Source organism: Pteronotus mesoamericanus, unplaced genomic scaffold, assembly GCF_021234165.1.
Source record: "Pteronotus mesoamericanus isolate MK-2021 breed Mesoamerican mustached bat unplaced genomic scaffold, CSHL_Meso_final contig_78, whole genome shotgun sequence".
Lineage (NCBI taxonomy): Eukaryota > Metazoa > Chordata > Mammalia > Chiroptera > Mormoopidae > Pteronotus > Pteronotus mesoamericanus.
In genome coordinates this window covers 30,555,331-30,580,719 of record NW_026555258.1, presented here as the reverse complement: position 1 = coordinate 30,580,719, position 25,389 = coordinate 30,555,331, and the positions used below count along the sequence as shown (strand labels likewise).

At 50.4% G+C, this 25,389-nt stretch overlaps 1 protein-coding gene across 2 annotated transcripts; it reads left to right on the top strand.

The window, feature by feature from the left end:
• The first annotated feature begins 3,106 nt into the window (after positions 1–3,106).
• GLIPR2 (GLI pathogenesis related 2) lies at positions 3,107–22,119 on the top strand. 2 transcript variants are annotated; one of them, XM_054584983.1, is made up of 5 exons: positions 3,107–3,159; positions 11,497–11,605; positions 11,953–12,056; positions 13,913–13,990; positions 21,514–22,119. In XM_054584983.1, exons 1-5 carry the CDS (start codon positions 3,147–3,149, stop codon positions 21,672–21,674), a joined length of 465 nt encoding a protein of 154 aa, XP_054440958.1. In that variant the 5' UTR covers positions 3,107–3,146; the 3' UTR covers positions 21,675–22,119. The 2 variants fall into 2 exon arrangements, with proteins under 2 accessions (XP_054440958.1, XP_054440959.1); XM_054584984.1 differs by lacking the exons at positions 11,953–12,056; positions 13,913–13,990 and having other exon boundaries at positions 21,514–21,730.
• The last annotated feature ends 3,270 nt before the right edge of the window (positions 22,120–25,389 follow it).

Genomic DNA, 25,389 nt, shown 5'->3' with positions numbered 1-25,389 from the left:
TACAGGACACCTACTACATTAGATCACGATACCAAACTTGGGAGGCATAGAAGCTCTACTTAATACACAGAAGCAAACACAGGGAGTCTGCCAAAATGAGGAGACAAAGAAACATGGCCCAAATGAAAGAACAGAACAAAACTCCAGAAAAAGAACTAAACAAAATGTAGAAAAGCAATTTACTAGATGCAGAGTTCAAGACACTGGTTATAAAGATGCTCAATGAACTTAGTGAGGACTTCAACACCGTAAGAAAGAACCAGAGAGATATGAAGGATACCCTCACTGAAATAAAAAAATAATTTATAGGGAATCAACAATAGAGCAGATGAAGCCGAGAATCAAATAAGCAATTTGGAATATAAGGAAGCAAAAAATACACAATCAGAAGAGAGAGGGGGGGAAAAAAAACCCAGAATCAAAAAAATAAAAACGAGGATAGTGTAAAGGGCCTCTGGGACAACTTCAAGTGTACCAACATTCACACCACGGGGATGCCAGAAGGAGAAGAGAGAGAAGGTAAGAAATTGAAAACCTGTTTGAAAAAACAATGACAGAAAACTTCCCTGCCTTGCTGAAGGGAGTAGACATAACAAGTCCAGAAAGCGCAGTCACAAAGAAGATGAACCCAATGAAGTACACAACAAGGCACATCATAATTAAAATGCCTAAAAATTAAAGATAAAGAGAAAATCTTAAAAGCAGCAAGACAAAAGCAGTTAGTTACTTACAAGGGAGCTCCCATAAAACTATCAGCTGATTGCTCAAAGAAATTTTGAAGGCCAGAAGGGAGTGGCAAAAAACATTCAAAGTGATGAAAAGAAAGGATCTACAACCAAGATTACTCTACCCAGCAAAGCTATCATTTAGAAACAAAGAACAGATAAAGAGCTTCTCAGACAAGAAAAGTTAAAGAAGTTCATCACCACCAAACCAGTATTATATGAAATGTTAAAGGGTCTCCTTTAAGAATAAGACGGAAAAGAAAACAAAAAATATGAACGATAAAATGGCAATAAATACATCTCTATCAACAATTGAACCCAAAAAACAAACAAGCAGAACAGAAACAGAATCATAGATACAGAGAATGTTTTGACAGCTGCCAGACAGGAGGAGGGCTGAGGGGACAGGCAAAAAAAAGTGAAGGGGTTAAGAAATTCAAATTGGTTGTTACAAAATAGTCATGGGGATGCAAAGTACATCATAGGGAACATAATCAATAATAACCTAATAACTATATATGGTGTTAGATGGGTGCCAGCTTTATTGGAATGACAACTTGTTAAGTTATATAATGTATAACTGCTGGGGTGTACACCTGAAACTAATATAATAATGTATGTCAACTGTAATTGAAAATTTTAAAGTGATTTAAAAAAAGAGAGAGAATTACAACCCTGACTCCATATCACACACGATAATCAAAATGAATGTAGAAGCTAAAACTAAGTATAAAAGCTAAAATTGTAAAACTTCTAGAAGAAAACGTAAGAACTTTTCATGATCTCAGAATAGGTCAGGAGTTCTTAAATAGCACATAAAACCAAAAAGAAATGATAACTTGAGTCCAACATTCTTTGTGGCTGAGCTTTGTTGCCATTTCTCTTGTCTCCGTCTGCTGCCCCGGCACCAGCTAGGACGAGCTGGGCGGTGACTCCCCCTCCAACCAGCCCAGGGCCCTTGGGGAGGGGTAACTTTGGCACTGCCCTAACTCCCTTCAGCCCACTGTCCCTTCCACGTGGCTGCTGCTAAGGCCAGCTCTAAGGCTCATAGACTCCAGAGACGCAGCTAAATTCAGATTTTGATCCCTACGCCTATGAGGCCCTCTCCCCTCAGCCTTCACCTGTCTAAGGAGATGTGAGTGAAGCTTGGTGGTTCCCTGATCGTCTCTCTCTCTGTGCAGTGAGAGGCTCTCCTGTGCTTCGCTATCTCCACTCTATAGCCTTGAAGTTTTGGTTAAGGTGGAAACAGCCTTCCAGAGATTCTAGAGGGAATGTGGACTTCTTCCTAGAGGGTTCATTTGGTCATTTCAATAGGGACTTGTTGGTAAGATGGGGAAGGACATTGAATACAAAAGGTTAGATCCCCGCCAAGCACCAGTAGTCCCTTCTGATTCAGGAAGGGCCATGCTTTCTAACACTCTAACACTGAAAGTACTAAAATCTAGTAAGTGTATATGCCTGATACGGTGTGAGGGAGTAAACAGGGTAGCGCCCAACCTTACTATCACCCTATAATGAGCAAGTCATTTCACCTTAGTGTCCATTTATTGAAAGGTCTTGAAATTAACTTTCTTTAAGTAGGATTCACTGACTTCCTTCCCCAGAAAGGAGTTACTTTGGAGAGGTAACCCAGACTATGTCTTCCTGCTAGTGACCTTCTCACACAGGGGTGGGACCATGGCTGAGACCAAGTCTCCCCAATGCCAGGTGTGTAGTGACTACTGCCCTCAAGGTCAGGAAAAGTCAGGGCCTTTGGAAGTTAAAGAGACACAAAGGCCCTGAGGGATGGGGAGGACTTAAAAGAGCAGAGAGGAGCTCGCACTCCAACTCCAACCCGGATCCGCACTAGAGGGTGCGTCCCGGGGATAGGATGGACATGCCCTTTGGAGTCCGGTGTCACCGGATTGGGGAAGGCGGCACACTCCGGATTACAGGGGGTGGGGGGACAAGGTGGAGGGCGGGCGGTAGATCTCTTATCCCAGGCTGGAGCCGTCCCTCACGCCGCGACAGCGAGCACCGCGGTCCTTGCAGCGCGTCAGCCGCAGAGTGGCTATTGGGGACCTGCTGGGAGGCGCGGGATTCTGAGTCCCGCGAAGGCACAGCTGGGAACTGAGACCCAGGAGGCCCCGGGCTCCAGGTCCGCTCCTGGAGCGCGCTGGGCAGTCGCTAGGGTCCCTGCGCTTGGCAAGTTCCCTGGAGCCGGGTTCCGCGGAGCAAGGGGCTTGCAGCGCCTCCTCGGGGCAGCGGGTGGGGTGGCCCCAGGCGCCTCGGCCAGCAGCTGCTGCTGCCTTATAAGGCGGGGGCCGGGCCGCGCCGGGGGAGGGGCTGCGGCCGCCTGGCCGCCCCTTAGGCTCTCCTAGCGGTACGCGGCTGGCCAGGGAGCGCAGAGGCAGCGGGAGCCCAGGAGCAAACGAGCCGGCCATGGGCAAGTCAGGTGAGCCCGCTGCGCCCGCTGGGCCACGGTGCGGGGATGGCTCAGGAGATAGGGACTCCGGATGCCCGCCGTCACCCTCCCCCTCGGCGGGCTGGATTTCCCTGCAGCTGGGCGGCCGCCTCCGCGCAGGGACGCAGCTCCGGCTGCGGGAGGATCCCAGGCGCGGGATGGTGCGGCGCGCGGGACGAAGCGCCGGAGGGGCAGGGCGGACAGTTTCCGGGGTAGCCAGGAAGCCGGGGTGGCCGTGGGGCCCCGGGGAGAGAGGGAGGGAAAGCGAGACCGAGGGAGGGTCCCCTGTCTGCGAGCCAGAAATTGCGTCTGGGAGGGCGTCCAGGCGCTGATGGGATTAGCGCTCAGCGTCTGGCCAAGGCGTGGCTTTTGCTTTGTTTCAAGAGAATAGTTAGAAGTTGGAAAAAACCACCAAATTGTGACAGCAGCTTTCGCTGCAAAGCAACGCGCTCCAACCAATCCTCTTAAGGACAGGTCGAGCATCCTTCTGGCTTTGTCCCCCCTCCCTTGAGCGCCCCCTCTTTGCCAGGCTGTCTGCCAGGCTATCAGGCTCCACTAGGGTACAGACTCTGCTTCCCCTTTTTCTCCCACCTGTTGGCGGCCCGTCCTCACCGGTGTAGCTGTCCCGGGTGAACTTTGTAAAAGGTATATCTTATCCTATCACTCTCCAACACCTTCCATTCCATTATCTGCAGGTCAGAGAGTACACATTCTTCAGCCCAGACTTGGGCTCCTCTGGGAGCTGGTCATCACTCCTTGCCTCCACTCAGCCATCCTGAGGCTGGCACACTGGTCCCCCTTCCCCTGGGTTCCCTTTCCCAGCACCTACCACTGCCACTCTGTCTCTCCCAATTCTCTGAGGTTGAAAATCCTCCCCATCCTTGTAGACTCAGCTTCTGGGCTGAGAGACCACCCCTGACTTCCCTAACCCCCTAGAAGGATTGCAGGTCTCTTGGTTGTAGCCCTCCCAGCAGTCAGCTTGGGACACTGCCCAGCCATAGATCTGTTTCCCACAGATAGGTCCTCCTGGAGCCCGGGGTGGGTTGGGGACGCGGGCCGGGTGGGGGTGGGGGTGTGGGGGACGGCCGTCTATCTCAGCATAGTTCTTGCCTCGCAGGAGGCTCTTAATGAACAGCTGTTGAACAGAGTTCAGAAGTCCTGCTTCATGGGAAGCTGAAGTTGTCAGCTTTAGGAGAGTGAAGCTGGGTCTTGAATCTCTCCTCAAGATCCAGACTCATGAGGTACCAGCACTGGGCATAAGAGACTTTCCCTGGAATTGGTCTTAACCTGCCTTACCTGTAGTGACAGGTCTGGCTTTTCAGGCCTGGCAGTGCTAATCACTTGCTATGTGACCGTGAGCAAGGTCCTTTCCCCATCTGTCCAATGAGAGTGGCCCATATGACCCCCAGGGTCCTTCACAGTGTGGAAAAGTGATATAAGGAGTTGCCATGAAACTAAAATTCAGGATGGTGGGTGGTGATGGGGGAAGAGCATGGCTGCAGTGAGAGCATTTTGAGAAACCAACTCCTTTCTCTGTAGCTTAAAAATCCACAGACTCTCTAATGCCACATTGTAATCAGTTGCTCCTAGCTTCTCCCCTAAGAAACAGTTTTCCCGAGTTGCTAATTGTCATCTGCCTATTCTTCTATTTGTCTATCCATCTATCCCTCTCAGCCTCCCTACTTCCTTCTCTCCCTCCCTTTCTTCCATCCATTCCACCACCGATCAGCTACAAACCAAGCCGAGGGCCCCGTGCTGAGGAGGGCGTGATCCTTGTCCTCGGGAGTGTGCGCTTGGATTGTGAACTGAACCCTAACGCTGATCCCGGTGCTGAGAAGCCTCACGTGGCTTCAGTAAGAGGTGGGAAGTGACTCAAGGCACAATGCAGGTGCAAGTGAAGAGCAAGGGGAGCTCAGGGGAAGGAGAGATCTCCTTTGCCAAGGGGCCTACTGAAGGCTCTTGGAGGAGGTGGTCAAAGCCCAGAGAGTCTTGAGAATTTGGACTTTATCCCAGAGACCTGGGGTGCCACTGAAAGTTATTAATCTGAAAGTGGCAGGACCAGAGCTGTGTCAGGGTGGATCAGGTGGGGAGAGGGGAGGGGTGGGGGGTCAGGAAGAGATTGCTGGCGCTATTCAGGCAGGAGATGGCAGGCATCTAAGGCACTGGAAAGCAGAGGATGGATTTTGGAGATGGTGCTGTCAAGCAGACTTCGGTGACTAACTTGTGAATGACAGGAAGGTGTCAGAGGTACGTCTTGGTGCAAGACGGTAGTGACACCTAGGACTGAAGATGCAGAATGGAGCAGGTTTCAGGAGGGGGGACAGTGGCAGAAGGCACTGTCTCCCTCCCCTCTGACAGTGTGCCATGCCCCACACACATATATACACACAATCAGGGACCTTCCAAAATGCTGGCCCAGACCTCTCTTCCTCATTGCTGCATGCATTTTATTGTCTCTCCCAAAGACTGTTAGCCCCCACGACAGTGTCTGGCTCCTGTGAAGGTCTCCAAGAGAAAGTGACTTTTCTGGGGACTGCAGGACCCGTGCGCTTTCAGCACAGGCCCAACCCTGAAGCCCCAGGCCGCCAGCCTGAGGTCTGCATTGCAGGGTGGGTAGCACTCACAGATGTGTCGCCACACAGGGGCTTTATGTGGTTCCTTCAAGACCGTTGTTGAAAGGAGCCAGTCTTGCCTCTTCTCATGACTGCATAGGAGACGGTCTCTTTTTAATCTTAAACCTCAGATATAGCCCAGAGCTGCTTGGGCATTCCCCTGTGTTTGTTCATGCAACAAACACAGCTTTAATTCCAGGAGATGCTCAGCCCAGTGGTCAGAGACTTCCAGACCCATCTCCCAGCCCTGGTCTCCCTGCTGGGCTTCAGTTTGCAGCAGCTGTGACCGGGGGCAGAGAAAGGCAATGACCTTGGGCTCAGTGGAAACCTCTAGTCCCTAATAATAGTGATTACCAATTATTAAGCTCTTAGTGCCGGCTTGGAGCTACTTATTATCAATTGTACAGATTTATAAAGGTTAGGTACCATGCCCAAGCTCATACCTTGACCAGTAAGTGGACAAACTGGGATTTGAACCCAGCTCTCTGACTTCCCAGCTGTGGGCTTTCCCCACTACCACACTGACCACTTGCGCCTGCTCCCTGCCTGCTTCTCAGGCTGGAATGGGTTCAGTAGGGACTTCCACACACCCGCTAATTATCTAAGGATCTTAAAGTCCCCTCCACCCACATGTGCCATCAGAGCAGAAAAGCCATTTAGGGACCAACTAGCCCAGGAATTTTATACTGAGGAGGGAGGGCCCTGCCAGCTCTGCAGGGCGAGGCTGTGGGGGCCACATCCATTCCAACAGTTCCATTTTCATCTGATGATTTTATTTGGGAAAAAAAAAAGTTCAAAGAAAGGGTTTCCTGGCTTTAAAAATCTTTTGAAACCTACCGAAGTCATTGCTCCTTCTCACACAGATGGGGAACAGGAGTCCAGAGGGGTGGGGACTTGCCCAGTGCTCAAGGCAGGACTGGGTGGCTGCAGGCAGGGCTGGAGAGTGGACGCTGACTGCCCTGGCTCCTTCAGGCCCTCAGTGACTGTTACTTGTCTCAAAGGGTCAGCCTGGATCTGGTGCTCCGGGACACCCTGTCCCTGTAAGCAACTGGGCAACTCTTCATTGACCATCATTTTTGCTTGAGGAGAGGAAAAATATATGCAAGTGGGAAGTATGCGAGATTTGGGGCAGAGGAGGGCTCTTCTTAGATTTAGCTCGAATGTGGACTCACCTTGTGAAATCGTGCAATTCAAATGTCCGTCCTCTCAGAGACCGCAGCTTCCTCATCTGCAATGAGAAGACTCTGGTCCTAGAGCCTTCCCAGCACTGGTGAGGACCTCATTCATCTGCTGACTCACTCACTCATTCACTCAGCACGCATCTGAGCTCGGAGGCTCTGAAAGAGGTTGTCAAAAGATCCACTTAAATACCAGCAGCCTTGCTCCCGTGAAAAGTCAGGGATGGGATCTGAAGAAGCAGAGTCTCCAAAAGCCAGAGACTTAAAGGGTCTTGGCTCACTTGTAATGAGATCATTATAATTGACATTGGATAACTGTTCACTGTTCCAGAACTGTTCCAAAGCAATGACGTAGGTTAATTCATTTAATTCTCACAACAACCCTGTGAGGTAGATGCTGTTACCCCCATTTTTCTGTGCAGGGGAAATGAGGCATAGAGTGATTAAGCAGCTTGTCCAGAAGTACAGCTAGTCAGAGGAGGACCTAGTGTTTGCCTCTTGAATTTCCTGGAACCCGGGTTGGGAGAATAGAAGCTTCTCTTCTATCCCCACCCTCTTCACCCCTCAACTTTTTATTCTTCCTGATAAACCAGTTTTACCCCAAAGGTGGAACCTGGTCACTTCGCAGTGTTAAAGAACAACATTCAACTGAGTAAATTTGAATATGCCATTGGCTTTAGTCAGCAGTTCATGGGATTTATTGCTTCTAGCAACTAGAAGGGCACTCCGATGAGTTGTACAAAATGGAAGGTTTTCATAGGCAGAAAGAGGGTGAGATTAAGGAGTTAAAAGAGTGGATTGTTTTAGACAGGGTCACCTGCCTTCAGTGGGGAGCAGCAGGTCTTATCAGGTAGTTTGCCTCACTAGTGATCAGGAAATTCCAGACTGATTGGTTTAAAATTCCACTCCTAGGAGAGGCTGAAATTGCAATTGGGTAAGTTATTCGGTTTTTGTTTGGTGAGGTGGCTTAGCAAAAGTGACTCCATTTTGGCCTTTTGTTTCTTTTTTTAACACCAGCTTCTTGCCAAGGGGCAGAAGGGGGCTGTCCTGGTTTCTGACAGTCCGGGGCCTCGTTGGTGGGGAGTGTGGGGAGAAGTGAGTCAGGCTGGGCTCTGGGAGGCCTCTGGAGAGGACAGATGCTGAGGAGGAGCCTTTTCCAGCCAACAGCCAGGCGGGAGGAGGGGCACAGGCCTCCTTGGAGGCTTAATTTGGCATTCAGAGGCCCAGGCCCCAGAGGACCTGCAGGGGCCCCTGTTCAGCCCCACCTAAGGTGCCTGTGCCCTCTGCTGGCAGAGACAGCTTAGCCCTGCCACCTTCCCTCAGCGCCTCCGCCACCGGGAGCCATGCCCGGCCAGCTCCTTCCACCTTTCAGCAGCTCTGGCCTCAAGCCCCAAACCTGCTCCCTGGAGCCTCTACTCCTGCGCCCCTAATTTTACTCTGGGGCCCCTCAGGCAGGTCTGAAACCTAAGTTCTTTTCTCCCCTCCCTCTTCTTCTCTCTCCTCAGAGGTTTAAAGGCAGCCGCCAACCTCAGTGCCCCACCTCCTAGGTCTGGCCAACCCCTGTGTCTCTTCTCTGTGACTCCCCCGGACTGGTAGCCCTTGGGGACGGAGTGGGGTTAATGCAGGACAGCGTTTCCTTCCACATGAGCCTACCTACCCTTAGACCAGTTGTGGGAACGTGGGCAGGTTACCTTCCTTCCTGATCCTCAGTTTTCTCATTTATAAAATGGGTGCAACAGTGGAAGCTCCCACAAACGGTGGTGAGAAGTAAGTGAGGCCCAGTGCCCAGCAATGGCTGGCAGACGAGCGGAAGGAAGGCCCGCCCTCATTCCAGACCAGCACCCTGAGCCTCGGTGCACCCTCCTAGGAGGACACAACCCTTCCCTCAATCCCTGTTGTGGGGTGGCTGTGACGGATCCCCCCCCCGCCGCCCCCACCCCGCCTAATGCAGGGATGGGTAGGTTTTCTTTGACTTTTTTCCTTCTACATTTATCTTTTCTTCTTGGACTGTTCTACAGAAGTGGGGTGTGCCTCTGGCTGGGTGTGGTCACTAGTGATATCTTGCCTCCCTGAGACAGAGGCCCTGCTGTGAGGAGCCACCTGGACTGACTGGCTGCCGGGGTGGGAGGGGACTCCTGGGGCCAGTCAGTCTTGTGGTGGGTGGAGCCACCCAGCAGGGGTGGAGAGAGAGGGCTCCCTTCCGGATTACCAAAAAGTCTTCTTGAGCCCTTCCTGGGAACCCTGGCCCAGGGAGCTGGCCCTTCTGGGGACAGTGACTGGCTTGGGCTATGGGGCACTGAGCTTAGGTTGAGCACAGGAACTTTCACTTTTGTTTCTCTTCACTTCTCATATTCTGGGAGTGCAGTGACCTAGTTTTTAGCAGCCTTATATGTCCCTCTCTGCCAAGGAGACTGCAGGGCCTACGGCACCAGGACCTCGGTGTGACCCGGCCCCAGCACTCGGAGCCGCCTTTAAGCAGGCTTTGGGAGCTAGCCACCAGTTGCCTTCCTCTCCGCCTCCTCCCCGCAGCCCTGGGATACACCAGGCCCCATCCACCCTGGCCCTTTCTGTGCCCTTTGCCTCCACACCACCTCCTCCAGGTAGCCCTCCCCAATACTTCGTGGTCGCCACTGCCCATGCCACTCAGCCCCAGGCACCTCTAGCGGTGTCCTGCCTTGCCTGCCTGGGACGTGGGAGCGGGAAGGGACATTGGAATGGGCCTCCCCATTTCTGCCTATCAATCCAAACTTCCCCTGTCCTGGCTGTAGGCGCCAACTTCCGTTCCCCACATCCCTGTCCCATCCCATGTTACTGTGACTGCTCCTCACTGGACTGTCCTGCTGGGTCCCACAGTCCTCAAGGTCGGTACTACTCACTTTAATTTATCAAAAACCCCTTGGGCAGTTCAAGCACCGTGACCTGCAGTTTGTTACTTTCATCGCCACTGGGCCTGCGTCTAGCCCAAAGCTCCCGAGGGCAAGTTCTGGTCTTTTTCCCCTTATGACCCCTCCGAGACCCAGTGAGATTTGACTTGAAGGCCTAAGAGACATGGGCAACCTGGCTGAGGGAGGGAAGAGGGTTTCCTGCTGGCTCCTCTGCTCAGCCTCTGGGTGAAAAGACAGCAGGGGAGAGGGTCAGTGGGTGAGCGTGACCTGGGGCAGTGGGAAGAGCGAATGGTGCTTCTTTTGCCTCCCTGCCCACAGCCAGGCCCCGGGGGAAGGCTCCTGCCAGATGGACTGGCTCAGTTTAACTGTCCTGACTCAGCCCTCACTCCCAACTCACCCAACTCACCCCCGTTTCCGCAGAGGGGTAAACTCCCAGATTCCTAAGGCTGTCACTCAGTGTCTTCACTATCTGAGCCTGGCTAGCTGCTGTCCAGACATCGTTGGAGCCTCAAATCTGGGGTCGCCTCTCCTGATCCCCCAGACCATGCTAGGCTGCTGTTCAGGTTCCTCTTGCACCTGTGCTCTTTTCTGCACCGTGGCCCTCTCACACTGTTTGCTGGCGTCTGTTTGCAGGCTGTCTCCCTTCTGTGCGTGAGAGATTTGAGGACAGGATGTGGCAGATTTGTCTCTGGGCATCTAGTGCGCAATACGGACCTGGCACAGAGGTGCTCAGAGAAGAGACAAAGGGGCGGGTGGATTGGGAGTGGGTGGGTGGTGCTGCTGGACAGGTGATGAATCAATGGATGGATGAATGAAAGGTGGAGAGATGGGTGGTGTTGGATGGATCCAGATTGATGTGGCTTCTGGCCACTGTTGACCTTGCCTGACCTTGGCTTCACCCACTTATTCTCTTCCTAACCCCAGCCCCCTTGATCTTGCCCTTTCTAAGGTCATGACCCCGTTGGGCACAGGCTCTGCCTCATCCCTCACTGCAGCTCTGGGCCCCACCCCTTCGTATCCCACACTCTCCTCTCGTTCCACTTTCCCAGTGCTGTCCTTCCCTGGCCCTCTTTTCTTCGTTTGTCCCTCGGTCTTCTTGATTGTACCAGCCCAGGGTGGGCGCCCCTCCACCGCAGCCAGGCTTGTTCTCTCTGAGCGCCCACCCCTGGTCCTTTCCACGCCCCGCCACACGCCATAGGTCCAGTCTGAGATATCCAGTCTCCTTCAGACATTTTCTTTCAGGAGTCCCATTGCTCACCTCTGCTCTGCACCTCTGGCCCCTCCTCCACCCAGCAGCCAGCAGGAACTTTTTCAGAAGCACCGTTCTCACCAGCTCACTGGCCTGCTTCCAGTCAGTTGCTTCTCATTGCTTTGGATAAAGACCCAAATCCCCAACAGGGCCCACATGGCCCTGCATAATCCACGGGGTGCAGGTGTGCAGAGATGTGGAGGGCGACATCAGGGATACGGACGGACGGGATGGGCAGAGGTGTGGAGCAGGGCATCGCGGTTGTCCGTTTGGCTGGGGTGCTGAAGGGTAGCCTCGCCGCGTGGCCTGAGGGCCGAGCCGAGTGTTGCTCTGGAGCCGGCCGTCGCACTTTTGGTGGGTCTTTCCTCCGCACTGAGACATTCTCCATTTTGAAATCATTGCAGCTTCCAAACAGTTTAATAACGAGGTCCTGATAGCCCACAACGAGTACCGGAAGCAGCATGGCGTCCCCCCGCTGAAGCTCTGCAAGAAGCTCAACCGGGAGGCTCAGCAGTGAGTCCCCCCACATCCCAGGGTGACGGGCCCTTCACGGTTCTGCCACTGCTGCAGTCAGAGGGGCCCTGGGGTGGCTGGAGGGACATGAATTTAGGGGGCAGATACAGCCGGGCTTGAATAACCACTCTGCCTCTTCCCTAGGCAGGTCCCTTTTTCCCTCTGAGCCTCAGTTTGCTCCTCTGTAAAATGGGGTGTTTGGGGGGCTCCAAAGAGATGCAGGCGTGCCACCCCTGATTTCCTCTACGAGCCCAGGGAAGGAAGCATGGCCACGCCAGTTCAGGGCTCAGACTTGGAGGCGTCCCTGGGCCGCGCCTGCTCTAAGGAAGAACCGTTGTCTGTGGCAGGTATTCAGAGGCCCTGGCCAGCACGAGGATCCTCAAGCACAGCCCGGAGTCCAGTCGCGGCCAGTGTGGAGAGAACCTGGCCTGGGCATCCTACGATCAGACAGGTGGGTCGCTTTCTCGGCTCCCCTGCCGTCTGCCCGAGCTGGGCCCAGGCACCCCCGGTGGTGTAGCCCTGCGGCAGCTACGGGCCCAAAAAGGGAAGGGAACCCCCGAGCTCGGCCTGCTCGCACAGGCTGACTACGGCTCACCACCGGGTCTCTGATGGTCAGCTCCGGGCCAGGGCTGCGCTGGTGCCAGGGACGCAGAGATGACTCAGACTGCTCCGACACACCACCCCCCGCTTTTGGAAGAGCTCCCAGCTGAGGAGTAGGGTGGGGGACATAAACCATCTCTGTTCAGAGCCTCAGCCTGACTCTGCGGGCACTGATGCATCCCCAGCTACAGAAGAATTTTACTTTTGTTAACATTTTCCTAAATTTTTTTTTACAGTGCTAGTATATAAACTTTATTCAGCAGAAAAGTACAGTAGAGCTTCTGCCATGTTGGGGGGAAAAAAATCATAATAATGGGAAAGGCAATTCCTCATCTGAGATCTCAGCCCGGAATGGCATTCCTACCGCAATGACCAGACATTCTTGAGCTTCCTGGCTCTGACAGCCCTGTCGTAGCTTTTGAGGAAAAGTATTGGAGAGCCCTGCCTCCCTCTGTGAAGTGTACTGCAAACCCCAGCTGGAGAACGGCTCTTCCCTCCCAGCCCTCACATTCCTAGGAGTTCCCAGCGGAGAAGGGGGAGGTGGGGGGAGGCCCGAGTGTCCTCCCGGGCTCCCCAGCGCCGCGGCCCTCCACGAGGGGTGTGCGCATGCTCCTGAGGAAGGCAGGAGTCCACAGTCTGCAGCCATCTCTCCGGGACTCATTTTGGGCCTGGTGGGCCCAGGGGAGGAGGGACAGAGGTGGGAAAGAGCCAGTAGGAGACACGGTTCCATTCCTGGGGACCCTTGAGCAAGTCCTTACCCTCTCTGACCCCAGTTTTTCCATCTCTGCCGAGAGGGAGTTGGGTACATGGTCTCTAAGGCAATGATTCTTTACCTGGCTACCCATTAGGATCTTTTAAAAATACCAGTTCCTCCGTCTCTACTCAAGAGATACCTATACCATCAGTCTTTGGCAGGCCCCAGGCATCAGCAGTTTTTAAAAGCTCCCCAGGAAAGGCCTGTGTGTAGCCCCTGCTCTCTAAGGCCTTGCTACTCCAAGTATGGTCCACAAACCAGCAGCAGCAGGGACCCTATTAGGAATTCAGACTCAGAGGCTCTATCCTAGACCTACTGAAATCAGGACCTGCACTTTACCAAGAACTTCAGGTGATTCATACACATATTGAAGTTCAAGACTTACTGCTCTGAGCTCTGAGGCTCCTCCTAGCTCTGGCCCTGAGATCATCAGCTCCCAGGGAAAGGCTGTGGGGTTTTCTCCTCTCAACACTGGCTGGGCTAGTGGGTGCTCCAAGTGAGGACCCCTGCCTGCGATGGAGACCCTGGCCCCCCCAGGCCAATTGCCTTTCCTCCTGTGGATGTTTCAGGAGCTAGACTTGGGGTGCAATGAAGGCAGAGCCTCTGGAAAACTTGGAGCATCATTAGAAGCCCTTGGAGTACATTGCATTTAACCCTCTTGTACAGGGAGGCTCAGAAAAGGGAAGGCCTTGCCTGAGGTTACACAGCCAGGTAGTGGCAGGGTAAGGACACAGATGCAGGTGACCCCAGCCCGGGGCTCTTCCTAATCCCCAAGAAGGACAACTCTTCCGCCTGGGAGTGCTCACGGGCAGATGTCCCTGTTTCAGCTCCCTGGGGCTTTATCAGATGTCTGACTGTGGGATGGGTGGTTTGGGGTTCTTAGGAGAAGAGGGAAGGAATAGGGAGTGCATTGATTTTGCTGCTGAGTTTTAAACAGTGTCTTTCCCACACAGGAAAGGAGGTGGCTGATAGATGGTACAGTGAAATTAAGAACTACAACTTCCAGCAGCCTGGCTTCAACTCTGGGACTGGTGAGCAACAGGGTCACACCGCTGGCCTGGCGCTGGGCGTTGTCCCAGCTGGGTGTCTGATTTCAGAGAGAAACTAACCCTCTGAAAATCAATCGTTTCCCTCCTGTTTTACCTTTGCCTTTTTTCTCTGGTTTGACTTTGGCCAAAGGGTAAAACTCTCTTTCCCCAACACACACACGCACACACACCCCCGCCTCCATCTAAGAGCTCCCAACCCACCAGCTCCAAGTTCTTCAGGTGACTGGAGTGTGTCTTCAGGAGGCTGTAGATTTTTATTTTGTTTTAAATGTACTTCTTTATTTATTTTCAGAGAGGGGAAGGGAGGGAGAAAGAGAAACATTGATGTGCAATAGACACATCAATTGGCTGCTTCTTGCACGCCCCCAACTGGGGACCTGACCCGCAACCCAGGCATGTGCCCTGACTGGGAATCGAACCAGCAACCCCTCAGTTTGCAGGCCGGCACTCAATCTTCTAAGCCATACCAGTCAGGGAAGGAGGCTGTGGATTTTAAAAGCTGCTCAGTGCTTCTTTCCAGAAGTGGTGCCTTGGCACTTTTAACTGGTCTTCTAGGCTTACTCCCCTGCAGCCCAGCCTGCTCCCCAGCACCCACAGTGTTCTAATACCCTCTCTGCCCATGTTACTGTCCTGATGAAACTGCCAACGGCTTCCTGGGGCCTTCAGGAAAAGGGCCAAGCTCGCTCTTCGCTTGATTTTAGTTCCCGCCTCCCTTCACACCCCAACTTCCTTCCTGCCATGCGCCCCATGCCTCACGGTCTCCCAGGCATTCTTCCTTCACCTTTACGCCGGGGTCAGTGGTCTGGGTGCGCTTGCAATGCAGAAAACCTGGAGCTAGTCTCAGCCCTGGCGCTATTATTTGGGTGAACTTGGGTTGATGCTCTGTCCTTCCCTGTCTCAGAGGGGGAGGGACAAGGTGGTGGTCACTACAGGACATTCTGAGAGGTGGAGTTTAGATTCAGGGAGGAGCTGCCTGTGGGACTATCCAGCCTCTCTCATGGGCTTGCATGGTGAGCAGTAAACATTTAACCTCCTAAAGTCCCAGGCAACTGCTGTGAGCTCTGGGCTCCCTCTTGTCCCTCACCAGCCTCACCAGATGCCTGTCTTTCCTTAGAACCAACTCAGATCCACCTGGGGTGGCCCAGGGTGGGGTGGAAGGGGCTGTCAGTTTCTCTGATCCGAAGGCACCAGAAAAACTGAAAAAGAGATTCTCTACCCACCACTATCCCTCTACCCGACCCCACCTGTGGGTGGAGCCACTTACAGAGGTGTGGCCTCCCAACCTCCGGAGGGTTCTTCAGAAACAGGAAGTGACATGCTCTCAGAACGAGTCACTGTTTCCTGTGGTTTTCTGCTTACTCTCTTGGGCAGGGGGTTCTTGCAACTGTGTGGGCAGGACTAAGGGGCAGAGGTAGGCCTGGGATGAGGAAGGAGGCTGCTGCCAGGGCTCTGACGCAGAATTGGTGGTTCTGTGACTATTACATTCCATCGGTGAGGGAGGGAATAGCAACAACCTCCTTCCATTGTTTAAGGATGTGTAGGTAGAACTTGGTGACCTTTTCATAAAGACTTGTGTCTAGAAGATATTTGATTTTACAGTGTCGGGATCTGCTTTTCCCATGAGCAAGATTCACGGGCAATTGGACATGTGTCAGAGTCCGCTCTTAGCTTTGCTCCTGTGTGCAGGCCACTTGACAGTTATAAAGCGCCTCCCCATCCACGGCCACACGAGCCTTGCAATACCATTTGGAGGTAGGGCTTCAACCCACTAGTTTTGCAGAGGACACTGAGCCCCAGGAAGGGAAAGAGATTTCTTTATACCCTCTGTCCTCAATCCGATGCTCTTATCGTGGCCTCTGATCCTGCACAGGGATCTTAGAAGTGTCAGAGCCAGGAATAGGACTCAGCTTTCAATGGTCACTGACCGCCTGTCTCACCCATTGCCCCACGCCTCCCACCTCGGAAGAGGAGAACCGCAGCGCAGCTAGCACTGATGCCGTCCCAGGTGCCGGTGGGCAATGCCTGGGCACAGACAGAGCCTCATCCTAAGACAGGAGCACAGGTTTGGGGGGAGTCATAATCGAGGCTTGCAAGACCCTTAGAGGTCTGCAGGCCCATCTCCCCGCCTCAGCCTCTCCGGGAGTTGCACCGTTGTTCTGGGATCCCTGGCCTGGCTTCACGTAGTAGGCGATGGAGCCTTTGAGATACCGTGTAGTTTCTCCCCACTCTTCCCCACCCTTGTCAGTGTCTTGTGATGAAGAACACAGTTCTGCACTATGAGCTGAGCGGAGCAAAATGGTTTCTTGCAATTCCTTTGTTATATTCTATTTTAATGAGTAAGTTTGCTTGTTTATTCATTCTGAATCAGTAGTACTTTTACATGACATGAAATTTGTAAGCTGTGTAAAGTGAAAAGTCTTCCATCCACCCCTGGCCTTCGGCACTTTCCCTCCCAACCAATGACACCAGTTTCTTATGTATCATTCTAGGGTCATTCTGAGCTTATACCGGCAATTATGTAAATATGATTTTTTTCCCGTCTTTAATACTCTGTTTTCAGATACATGATCTGTTCTGCACTGGCCATCTTCACACAGCAGATTGGCAGAGATTGTTCCATATCAATGCAACAGGAGCTTTCTCATTGTTTTTTACTGGTGCACATTATTCCCTTGCACAGATGTACTGTGACTTATTTGATGTGTTTTTCAAATATATATTTTAGGAAGTTTGGGCCCATAGCAGGAAAGAGGATGTGACCCACTTAGGAAAAAAAGAAAAAGAAAAAGGAAGCTGTTGGTAGTTTAGAGTTAGAAACCAGTGTGTATCTATCTGATGGTTGCTAAGGAAGTCGTGTTCTTTAATTCATCTGTAAATACCATACTGAATTAACTCCCCAGCCAGAAGGAAGATTACTTAGTGTCTCTGTTTGGAAAAGGCTTCCACAGGCATTCCTGCTGCCGTTCATGTTGTGTCTGCGATCATATTCTTGGCAACCAGTGTATAAATAGCACTCCTTTTGTGGGTGACAGAGACACCGCGGGGGTCAATGGCCAAAGCATGTGGTCTTTTGAGAGAAAAGGTTTGTATGATAAAGCTCTTGAGCCTTAATGAACAGACAGTGTATAGAAGCAGTGACACCTGGCCACGCTGCCAAAAGCCTGGCGCCATGACTCAAAACTACAAGGACCAGGGTGAATTAACAAGAAGTGTTTCTCTTTTATTATGAGGTGAAAAATCAGAGTTTTTCGGGCAAAGTTTAACACAAGTTTAAGGATAAGTGGAAAAGGTGCATAATCGTACTTAAGGTTTGTTTTCTTTTAAATCTTGCTTTGATTGTATCATATCAACTCCACTGATTAGTGTCTATATTTGATTATTTTCAGGAAGAAAAATCTTTTTTTGGATGTAGACAAATAAGGACACTATAGCTAAATTTAAGAATTATAAAAATGTTCTGACCAGTGTGGCTCAGTTAGTTGGGTGTCGTCCTGCAACCCAAAAGATTGTGGATTTGATTCCCAGTCGGGGCACATGCTTAAGGTGCAGGTTTGGTCACCGGCTGGGGCAAGTATGAGAGGCTACCGACCAATCAATGTTTCTCTCTCACATCGATATTTTTCTCCCTTTCTTTCTCCCTCCCTTCCCCTCTCTCTAAAAAACAAAGAAAATCTTTTAGAAAAAGAATTATTTAAAATTGGGGTTCAACTGTAGGGGGGAAAAAGCACTTTAATCAATGAACACTTACTCAGTCCTTACTGTATCTGATAAACATGAGAGATATCAACATTGTTTCTTCCTGAAGTATTGGAAAAGTGTAGATACCAGAATTTCTTTCTCTTTCTTTCTTTCATTTTTCTTTTCTTTCTTTTTTAAATTTTCTTGTAAAATAAACTTAAAATTTATCATTTAAATGTATGCACTTACACATTTTTAAGTGTATAGTTCAATGGGACTAAGTACATTCACATGTTGTACAATCATCACTACTGTTCATTTCCAAAACTTTGTCATTATCTCATCTTGAAATTCGGAACCCACTAAACAATAACTCCTGCCCCTCCTCACCCCCTACTCCAATCCCTAGGAACTGCTATTCTACTTTCTGTCTCTAATTTGACTATTCTAGGAACCTTATACAAGTGGAATCATGCAATATTTGTCCTTCTGTGTCTGGTTTATTTCACTTACAATAATGTCCTCAAGTTCATCCATGTTGTAGCATATGTTCAAATTTCCTTCCTTTTTAAGGTTGAATAATGTTCCATTATATGTATATACAACATGTTGTTTATCTGTTGATCCACTGATGGACATTTAGGTTTTTTCCCCTTTTGGCTATTGTGAATTATGCTGCTGTGTACAGTGGTGTACAAATATCTAAGTCCCTGCTTTTAATTCTTTTTGGTATATACTTAGAAGTAGAATGCTGGATCATATGATAATTTCATGTTTAACTTTTTTTGCTTATTGATTTAGAGGGAGAAGAAAAGAGGGAGAGAGAGAGGAAAAAAATTGATTTGTTGTCCCACTTATTTATGTGTTCATTGGTTCACTCTCTTATGTACCCTGTCTGGGGATCAAACTCAGCACCTTGGCATATCAGGACAATACTCTAACCAACTGAGCTACCCAGCCAGGGCCATGTTTAACTTTTTGAGGAACTGCCGTACTGTCTTCCACAGCAACTACACTATTGTACATTCCCATCAGCAATACACAAGTTTTCCAATTTCTCCACAACCTCACCAAAATTTCTTTTTTTGTTTACAAAAAATAATATCCACCCTAATGGGTATAAAGTGGTTACTGTCTTTCTTAACCAACCTGTAGGAAACTTAGCTACTCTGATCATGATTTTCCTCCCTCTTCCTTCTCTCTGTCTCTTTCTTCTTCATCCAATATTTATTGAGCATCTACTATGTTCCAAGTCCAATACCAAATACTGGGGATATGGTGGTAGATAAGGCACATGCGGTGCCTACCCTCTAGGTGGAAACATCATTTCTTCAAGGTTATTTTAGCAGACAGATGCTGCCCAGTGACATGGGAGTAAATATCCCATTGACCTGTCACCTCAACAATAAAAGTGAAAGAGATGAGCTCCTGACTTTTACTCCCAAGAGATGAGAAGAATTTATGGTCATAGAGCAAAGAAGACCTTACAACAATTCCTTGACCCCAAAGCAGGAGGGGAGTAGGAAATTAAGCCATGTTAGCTGCTTGAAAGGACCAATGATTAAGGGGCAGATGGCTTGAATGGCAAGACTGATACTGAGAAGCTTCAGCAAGCCACAGAGTATCTGGCGGGTCAGGCAATAGCTTGAGAAAGTACCGGGCTACCCTGACTGATGTGGCTCGGTGGATTGGGCATCGTCCCACAAACAAAGGGGTCACCGTTTCAATTCCCGATCCAGGTACGTGCCTGGGTTAATGGCTGGTCCCCAGTTGGGGGCTTGTGAGAGGCAGCCGATTGAAGTTTCTGTTTCTTTTGCTCATTGATATTTCTCTCTCTCCCTCCCTTTCCCTCCCTCTAAATATAAATAAATAAAATCTTTTAAAGAGAGAGAGAAAAGCCCTGGCTGTTGTGGCTCAGTGGATTGAGCACCGGCCTGCAAACCAAAGGGTCGCCATTTCAATTCCCAGTCAGGGCACATGCCTGGGTGGTGGCCCAGGTCCCCAGTAGGGAGCATGCAAGAGGCAGCCACACACTAATGTTTCTCTCCCTCCCTTTCTCTCCCTTCCCTCTGCCTAAAAATAAATAAAATCTTTAAAAATAAAAGAGAGAGAGAGAGAGAGAGAACTGGGCTGTTTGGCTCAGAACAGAGGGAATTAAAGGAGGCTCTTCCTCGTCAAGGCCTCAAAGAGCTCAAAACATAAAAGGTCTGCATTTCCAGTGGGAGTAAACCCTGAGTCCAAGAGGGTTCTTTCATGTGCTTTTTATCCATTCACTCATTCATTCTATTCATTCATTCAATGGAAGTTTATTTTATACTTTGCATGTGTGTACTTTGGTGTCCACCCATGTGGGCTCATAGCCTCGTGAAGGAGCCAAACAATTTGGTGTCCACCCATGTGGGCTCATAGCCTCGTGAAGGAGCCAAACAATAAGCAAATAAGAATGTGATGAAGGGGGAAAAAACAGGTGTGGTAAGACCCTCTTGGGTGGGAGGCATTCAGGAAGTCAAAGTGATTGTGAAAGGCTTCTTTAAACAAGTGCCGTTATGGCTGAGGCCTAGGGGACAAGATGTTAGTCATCAGAAGAGTATCCCACTCCAGCGTGTGCAAGGGCTCCATGGCGGGAAACAACCTGGGGTGTTCAAGGAATGGAAAAGAGGCCCCCGGGCCAAAGCATTTGCTTTCATTCTAGGTGCAATTGGAAGCAATTAAAGGATTTTAAAGCAGGGAAATAAACAGATATGACTTAGTCTCAAAATGATTATTCTGGCTCCTTAAGCAGAAAGTGAATCGAGGAGACAAAGGTAGAAGCTGGAGGAATTAGCCAGGGGGCCATTGCAATGGCCCAAGTGAGAAAAATGTGTGATTGGGACCCAAGTTCTGGGAGTGGATGGATTTGAGAGGTATTTTAGAGTTAGATTCGTCAGGATTGAATGATGCCTCTCACACACCCTCAACCGGGGACCCAACCCGGTTGTTGTGAGAAATGAGGTAGAGGGCGGAATGCAGACCTGTCCCTAGGACTGTGTGCATAGAGGTGCCATTAAAGGAAATGGGAGGGTAGGGAGAGGGGCAACGTCAGGTGGACCAAAAGCAGGAGCGAGGTTAAATTTGAGATGGCTGTCAGTCATCCAAGTGGAAGCGTCAAGTACGTAGTTGTGTTTGGAACACAGAGGAGAGGTTTGGGCTGGAGAAGTAAATGTAGGAGCCAGGCAAAGATGAAATTGTTTAAGGAGTGCAGCAAGAAGACAGCGCCCAGAACTGCACCTGGGGAAATGCAGGTCCTGCCGCATTCACGGAGATGAAGCGCAGGGAGGCAGGCAGTGAGACGGGAGGAATGCCGAGAGGTGGCAGCGCTGAAACCGAAAGAGGGGAGCGCTTTGGAAAGGAGAGGAGTCAGCCCTACTAAATATTCCTGAGATGCTGAGTAAGATGAAGACAAAAAGTGACCATTGAGGGGGAACTTGGAGATTGTTGTGACTTTGAAGAGTACAGTTTGGGCGAGGGTTGGAGGCAGGTGGGAGGAAGGGCGGCATCCTAATTGTAGGGGTCACTGGGCTTTCTCATGATCTCTGGGAGACCATGAAACCTTTGGGCATTGAAAAGTGGTGAGTGAGTAGAATCGGTGTGGTGACCGAGAGGGCCGGATCTACAGAAAGTCAGGCAGTTGGGGCGTTTTGTGTCTCCTTCCTCTGCGCGGTGTCTGTGCTGATCAAGCATCCCTGAGCCTGGCAAGATGGCGCAGGGGCTCACGAATGTCTTGAAACATCCTTCTACAGGCTTTGCTAACTAACTTGTGGCCCCTCCCCCTGCCTGTGCCCCAACAGGACACTTCACAGCCATGGTCTGGAAGAATACAAAGAAGATGGGAGTGGGGAAGGCATCTGCAAGCGATGGCTCCTCCTTTGTGGTGGCTAGATACTTCCCAGCAGGGAATGTCGTCAACCAGGGCTTCTTTGAAGAAAATGTCCTGCCTCCAAAGAAGTAACTTGCCAAATGCCAACGGGCAGGTGGCAGACTTAAGAACATGGATATGAAGTGCCTAGAACAACAAAAACGCAGCTGTGTGTCTGTCTTTGTGGGTGTATGTGCTTGTGTGTGTGATGCATGTGCATGTCTCTTGCACACACACTTGGATATACATTTTTGCATGAACTCATTCTTATCAAAGGAATGAGCCAGGGAAGCCTTTACTCTGATTGTTAGACCACAATTATTTGGTCTTTGGGGGAAAAAATCAATTTTTAAACTTTTTGTTATTTTTTTAAGCAAACTTTTGTACCTTTCTTACTTATAATATCCCTGAACATTTCGTATTTCAAATGTTTGTAATGCTGAGAAGTGAAGTTCATTTCCTGTGATCTTCATGCATTGTAATCTACTTGTGGTAGATATTTAAGAATATTAAACCTTCATTTAAATGTGACAGAAAACACAGCTTTAAACACAAATACAAAGCAGCTTCTATCAGAAACATGGTGCAGGCAGGGGTTCCGTTTCACAGAATTGTTGAGATTTCTCAGCTGTAAAACATGATGTCATCTTCATGCCTCCTGGAATTTTCTAACGGGATTGCCAAAGAACAAATGGAGAAAAAACTTTACTTCCTTGTATTTTTTTTTTTATATGCCACCTAATTTTATTTTATTTTTCCTTTTTTCTTGAATTTATCAGGGTAACACTGGTTAACAAAATTATACAGGTTTCAGCTGCACAGTTCTGCCACACATCATGGGTACCCTGTACTGTGTGTTCACCACCCCAAGTCAAGTCTCCTCCTCTTGCTCTTTATTCCCCCCCCATACTCTCCCCTATCTCCCCGCAGCCACCCTCCTCTTGGCAGTCACCGCGCTGTTGTCCCTGTCCACGATCCACGAGCTCTCTCTCTTTGGTCCTTTTTTTTTTTTTGCTCAATCCTCCAGCATCCTTCCCCCACATTTTCCTCCCTTCAAATAGCAAAGTACTGCTATCACCACCACCCCTTGACCCACCCCCCCATCTTTTTTCTTCTTCTTAAAACCCCCTGGCATTTCATAGCTCAGTATGTACCCCCTGATTTCTGGGGAGCTGGGCCAGGCCTGAAACTCCCCCCTCCCCCCACCCTGCTAGGTGGCCCCGGGCCCGTTGTGGGAGAGCGCCCCTCACACTGCCTGGGCTCTTGGCCAAGCGGCCTTGGATGGAGTCAGTGAGCGTCCTGGCGAGGGTGAGCTCACTCAGGGCCCCCGGAGGAAACCCTCCAGCCTCTCGCCTCCGACACACAGACACACAGGGCGGGAGCGCAGGCTGTTCCTGGCAGCTGTGGCTGCAGCTGTGCCGTTGCTCCTTCCTGGAATGTGTGACAAGCCCAAATGTTCCTGGGAGATATCCCATGCGGGGGCTTAAGAGTCGCTAATTTGGTTCTGCATTTTGCCTCAAACTCCACAAAGTTCCCCTGAATAACAATTTCACATGGTCCATGTGAGAGGGACCAACCCAGAGAGATGGCACACTGAGTGTCCCTGACATCACAGCATCGGTAGGTGCCGAGATAGCAGGGCAGGCCCTCGGGAGTGGCCCGCAGAAAGACTGCAGTCTGAGCAGACCAGCCTTTGGGACACGTTTCCTGAAGGTGCCTGTTGCACCGTGAACACAGTTTCATGCTGTGCCCTTCATTTCACCCAGGCGTATCGATGAAGACAAAACCTTTTCCTTTTGTGTAATATCTGCCTCCCCCTGTGATTCATGCCTGATTCTGAATCAGTGACTAAGGTAATCCACAATGAGTTCCTGTAATTCAAGCTTCCAAATACCTCCAACCTCCCCCCTGCAGACTGTGCTCCTTAGGCAGCTACGCTGTGAACCACGTGCCCTACCAGCACACAGCTGATTGCGCTAGAGTGGACATGTGATCCAAGAGCGGCTCATCTCTGGGCTGGCCATCAACCAGGAATTTGAGCTAAGAAATAGGGGAGAATTTACCAGTGCAACTGAAAAAATAAGGATGCCATGAGTTTGAATTAGGGCCATGGCAAGCCAAAGCTATATGCAGGTTAAGTTATGAAAATATTGTACACAGAAGTGAGAAAGCCAGTTGCTGCAGGTACAAAAGAGGTAGAGATACTGATGGACTGTTCCTAAGTTTTCTACTTCCAGGTCAAATCGGCGTATCTCTAAAACACGCACCTCATTTTCTTCAGGGCTTCCCAACAAACTGATATATCAACCGATGGTCCCCATAACATTAAAATATTAGGTACCCTCCCGTAGGGAGTCTTCATGAACAGAAAACACTGAGCTAGGCAGGAAGCTGAAGATGGATGGCAGTCTTGGGTTGAGGTCCTTTTCAGGCTACACCTGGGCAGCCACCATGAGCAAGAGGGAACTTGGTGACCAGTTATTGAACTTTGTAGTTGCTCTAAGAAACGCCCTCCACCCAATACATACACATCTATAACCAGGTAGTAGATGCTGGCGTGCAGCCAGGTTCTTAGGGCTGGCATCGGTTTCCTCAGTTGGCTGGAGTAAGGAAAAAGCAGACCAGAGGAGCTTTCCAGACTGAAGAAAAGCCAGACAATAAAGCTGATGGAGCAGAGGGCACCAATCTCACTTCTTTAATGGATTTCTTGAAGAGGACAACTCTCACAAGTTCAACGAAAGCAGAAGAGAAGCCAGATTCCAGCTCTCCTTTGTAGCCAGGGGGGCAGCCAAAGCAGTCAGGAATGCCGGCTCCAAGCTTAGTTCTGGACACAGTGAGCTCATTAAAGCCCTTATCTTCTCTGGACCCCAATTTGTCCACCTATACAAGGTCTGGCCCATGGAATTAATTAGGTCTATTGGATCATTTCAGGTCTCCAGGGCATGCCCCTAGGCCCAACTTTCTTAAATGGACGGAAGCATCTGATGAGAGACCTTCCTGCCTTGTTCAGGGGGCCTGAAACAAAAGCAAAGGAGCACAACCACCCCCTCCGCCAAAACACCCCCAAGGCTGCAGGGTGTGGGGACAAAGGTGAAGCCGAAACACCTGACCCACCCAACCCCTCCTCACCTGTACAAATGGCCCAGGAGGTAAGGTCTGCCAACATCTCATGAGGGCGGGCCTGCAGCCAGTGGGCGTGAGAAAGTGTTTGGCATCAACACCAAGAGGCCTTATCCTCCATCCAAGTCACTGCCAGGTCTTGTAGATCAGGGCTGGAGAAACAATCAGAACTCAATTGTTCTCACAGGGAGAGAAAGGAGCCAGCAGGAACTCAGCTAAGGTACACACAGCTAGTCTGTGGCAGAGGGGCTGAAACCTGAGCCTTCTTCCCTTCGGGAAAACACAAAGTTCTTAGCCTTGGGCAGATACGTAGGTCAAGAGACTGCGTGCCTCTAACCCAGGCAAGGATCAAGGTAAACGCACTTAGCATTAAAAGGTAGGTACTTTTAAACAATTTTCAAATTATCAAATGAGTGAAATAAAGAAAAAGCCAGGTCTGGAATGAAAGGCTGAGTGAGAGGCAGTGAATAATAATGGGAACTTGACTAATCTGGGCAAAGAGGGAGCTGACCCGCTCTCACATTCCTAAGGCTCAAGGAGACACTGAGTTTTCCTAGCTGGGGCGCTAAGGACTCGCTGAGGGTCAGAAGTGGGACTTAGGGCCCAGGTTGGAGGAAATGGGGGGCGGGGGGCGGTGTGCGAGAGCGAGCCCAGATCTTCTCTGTACCGTCTGGCAATGAAGCTAGGG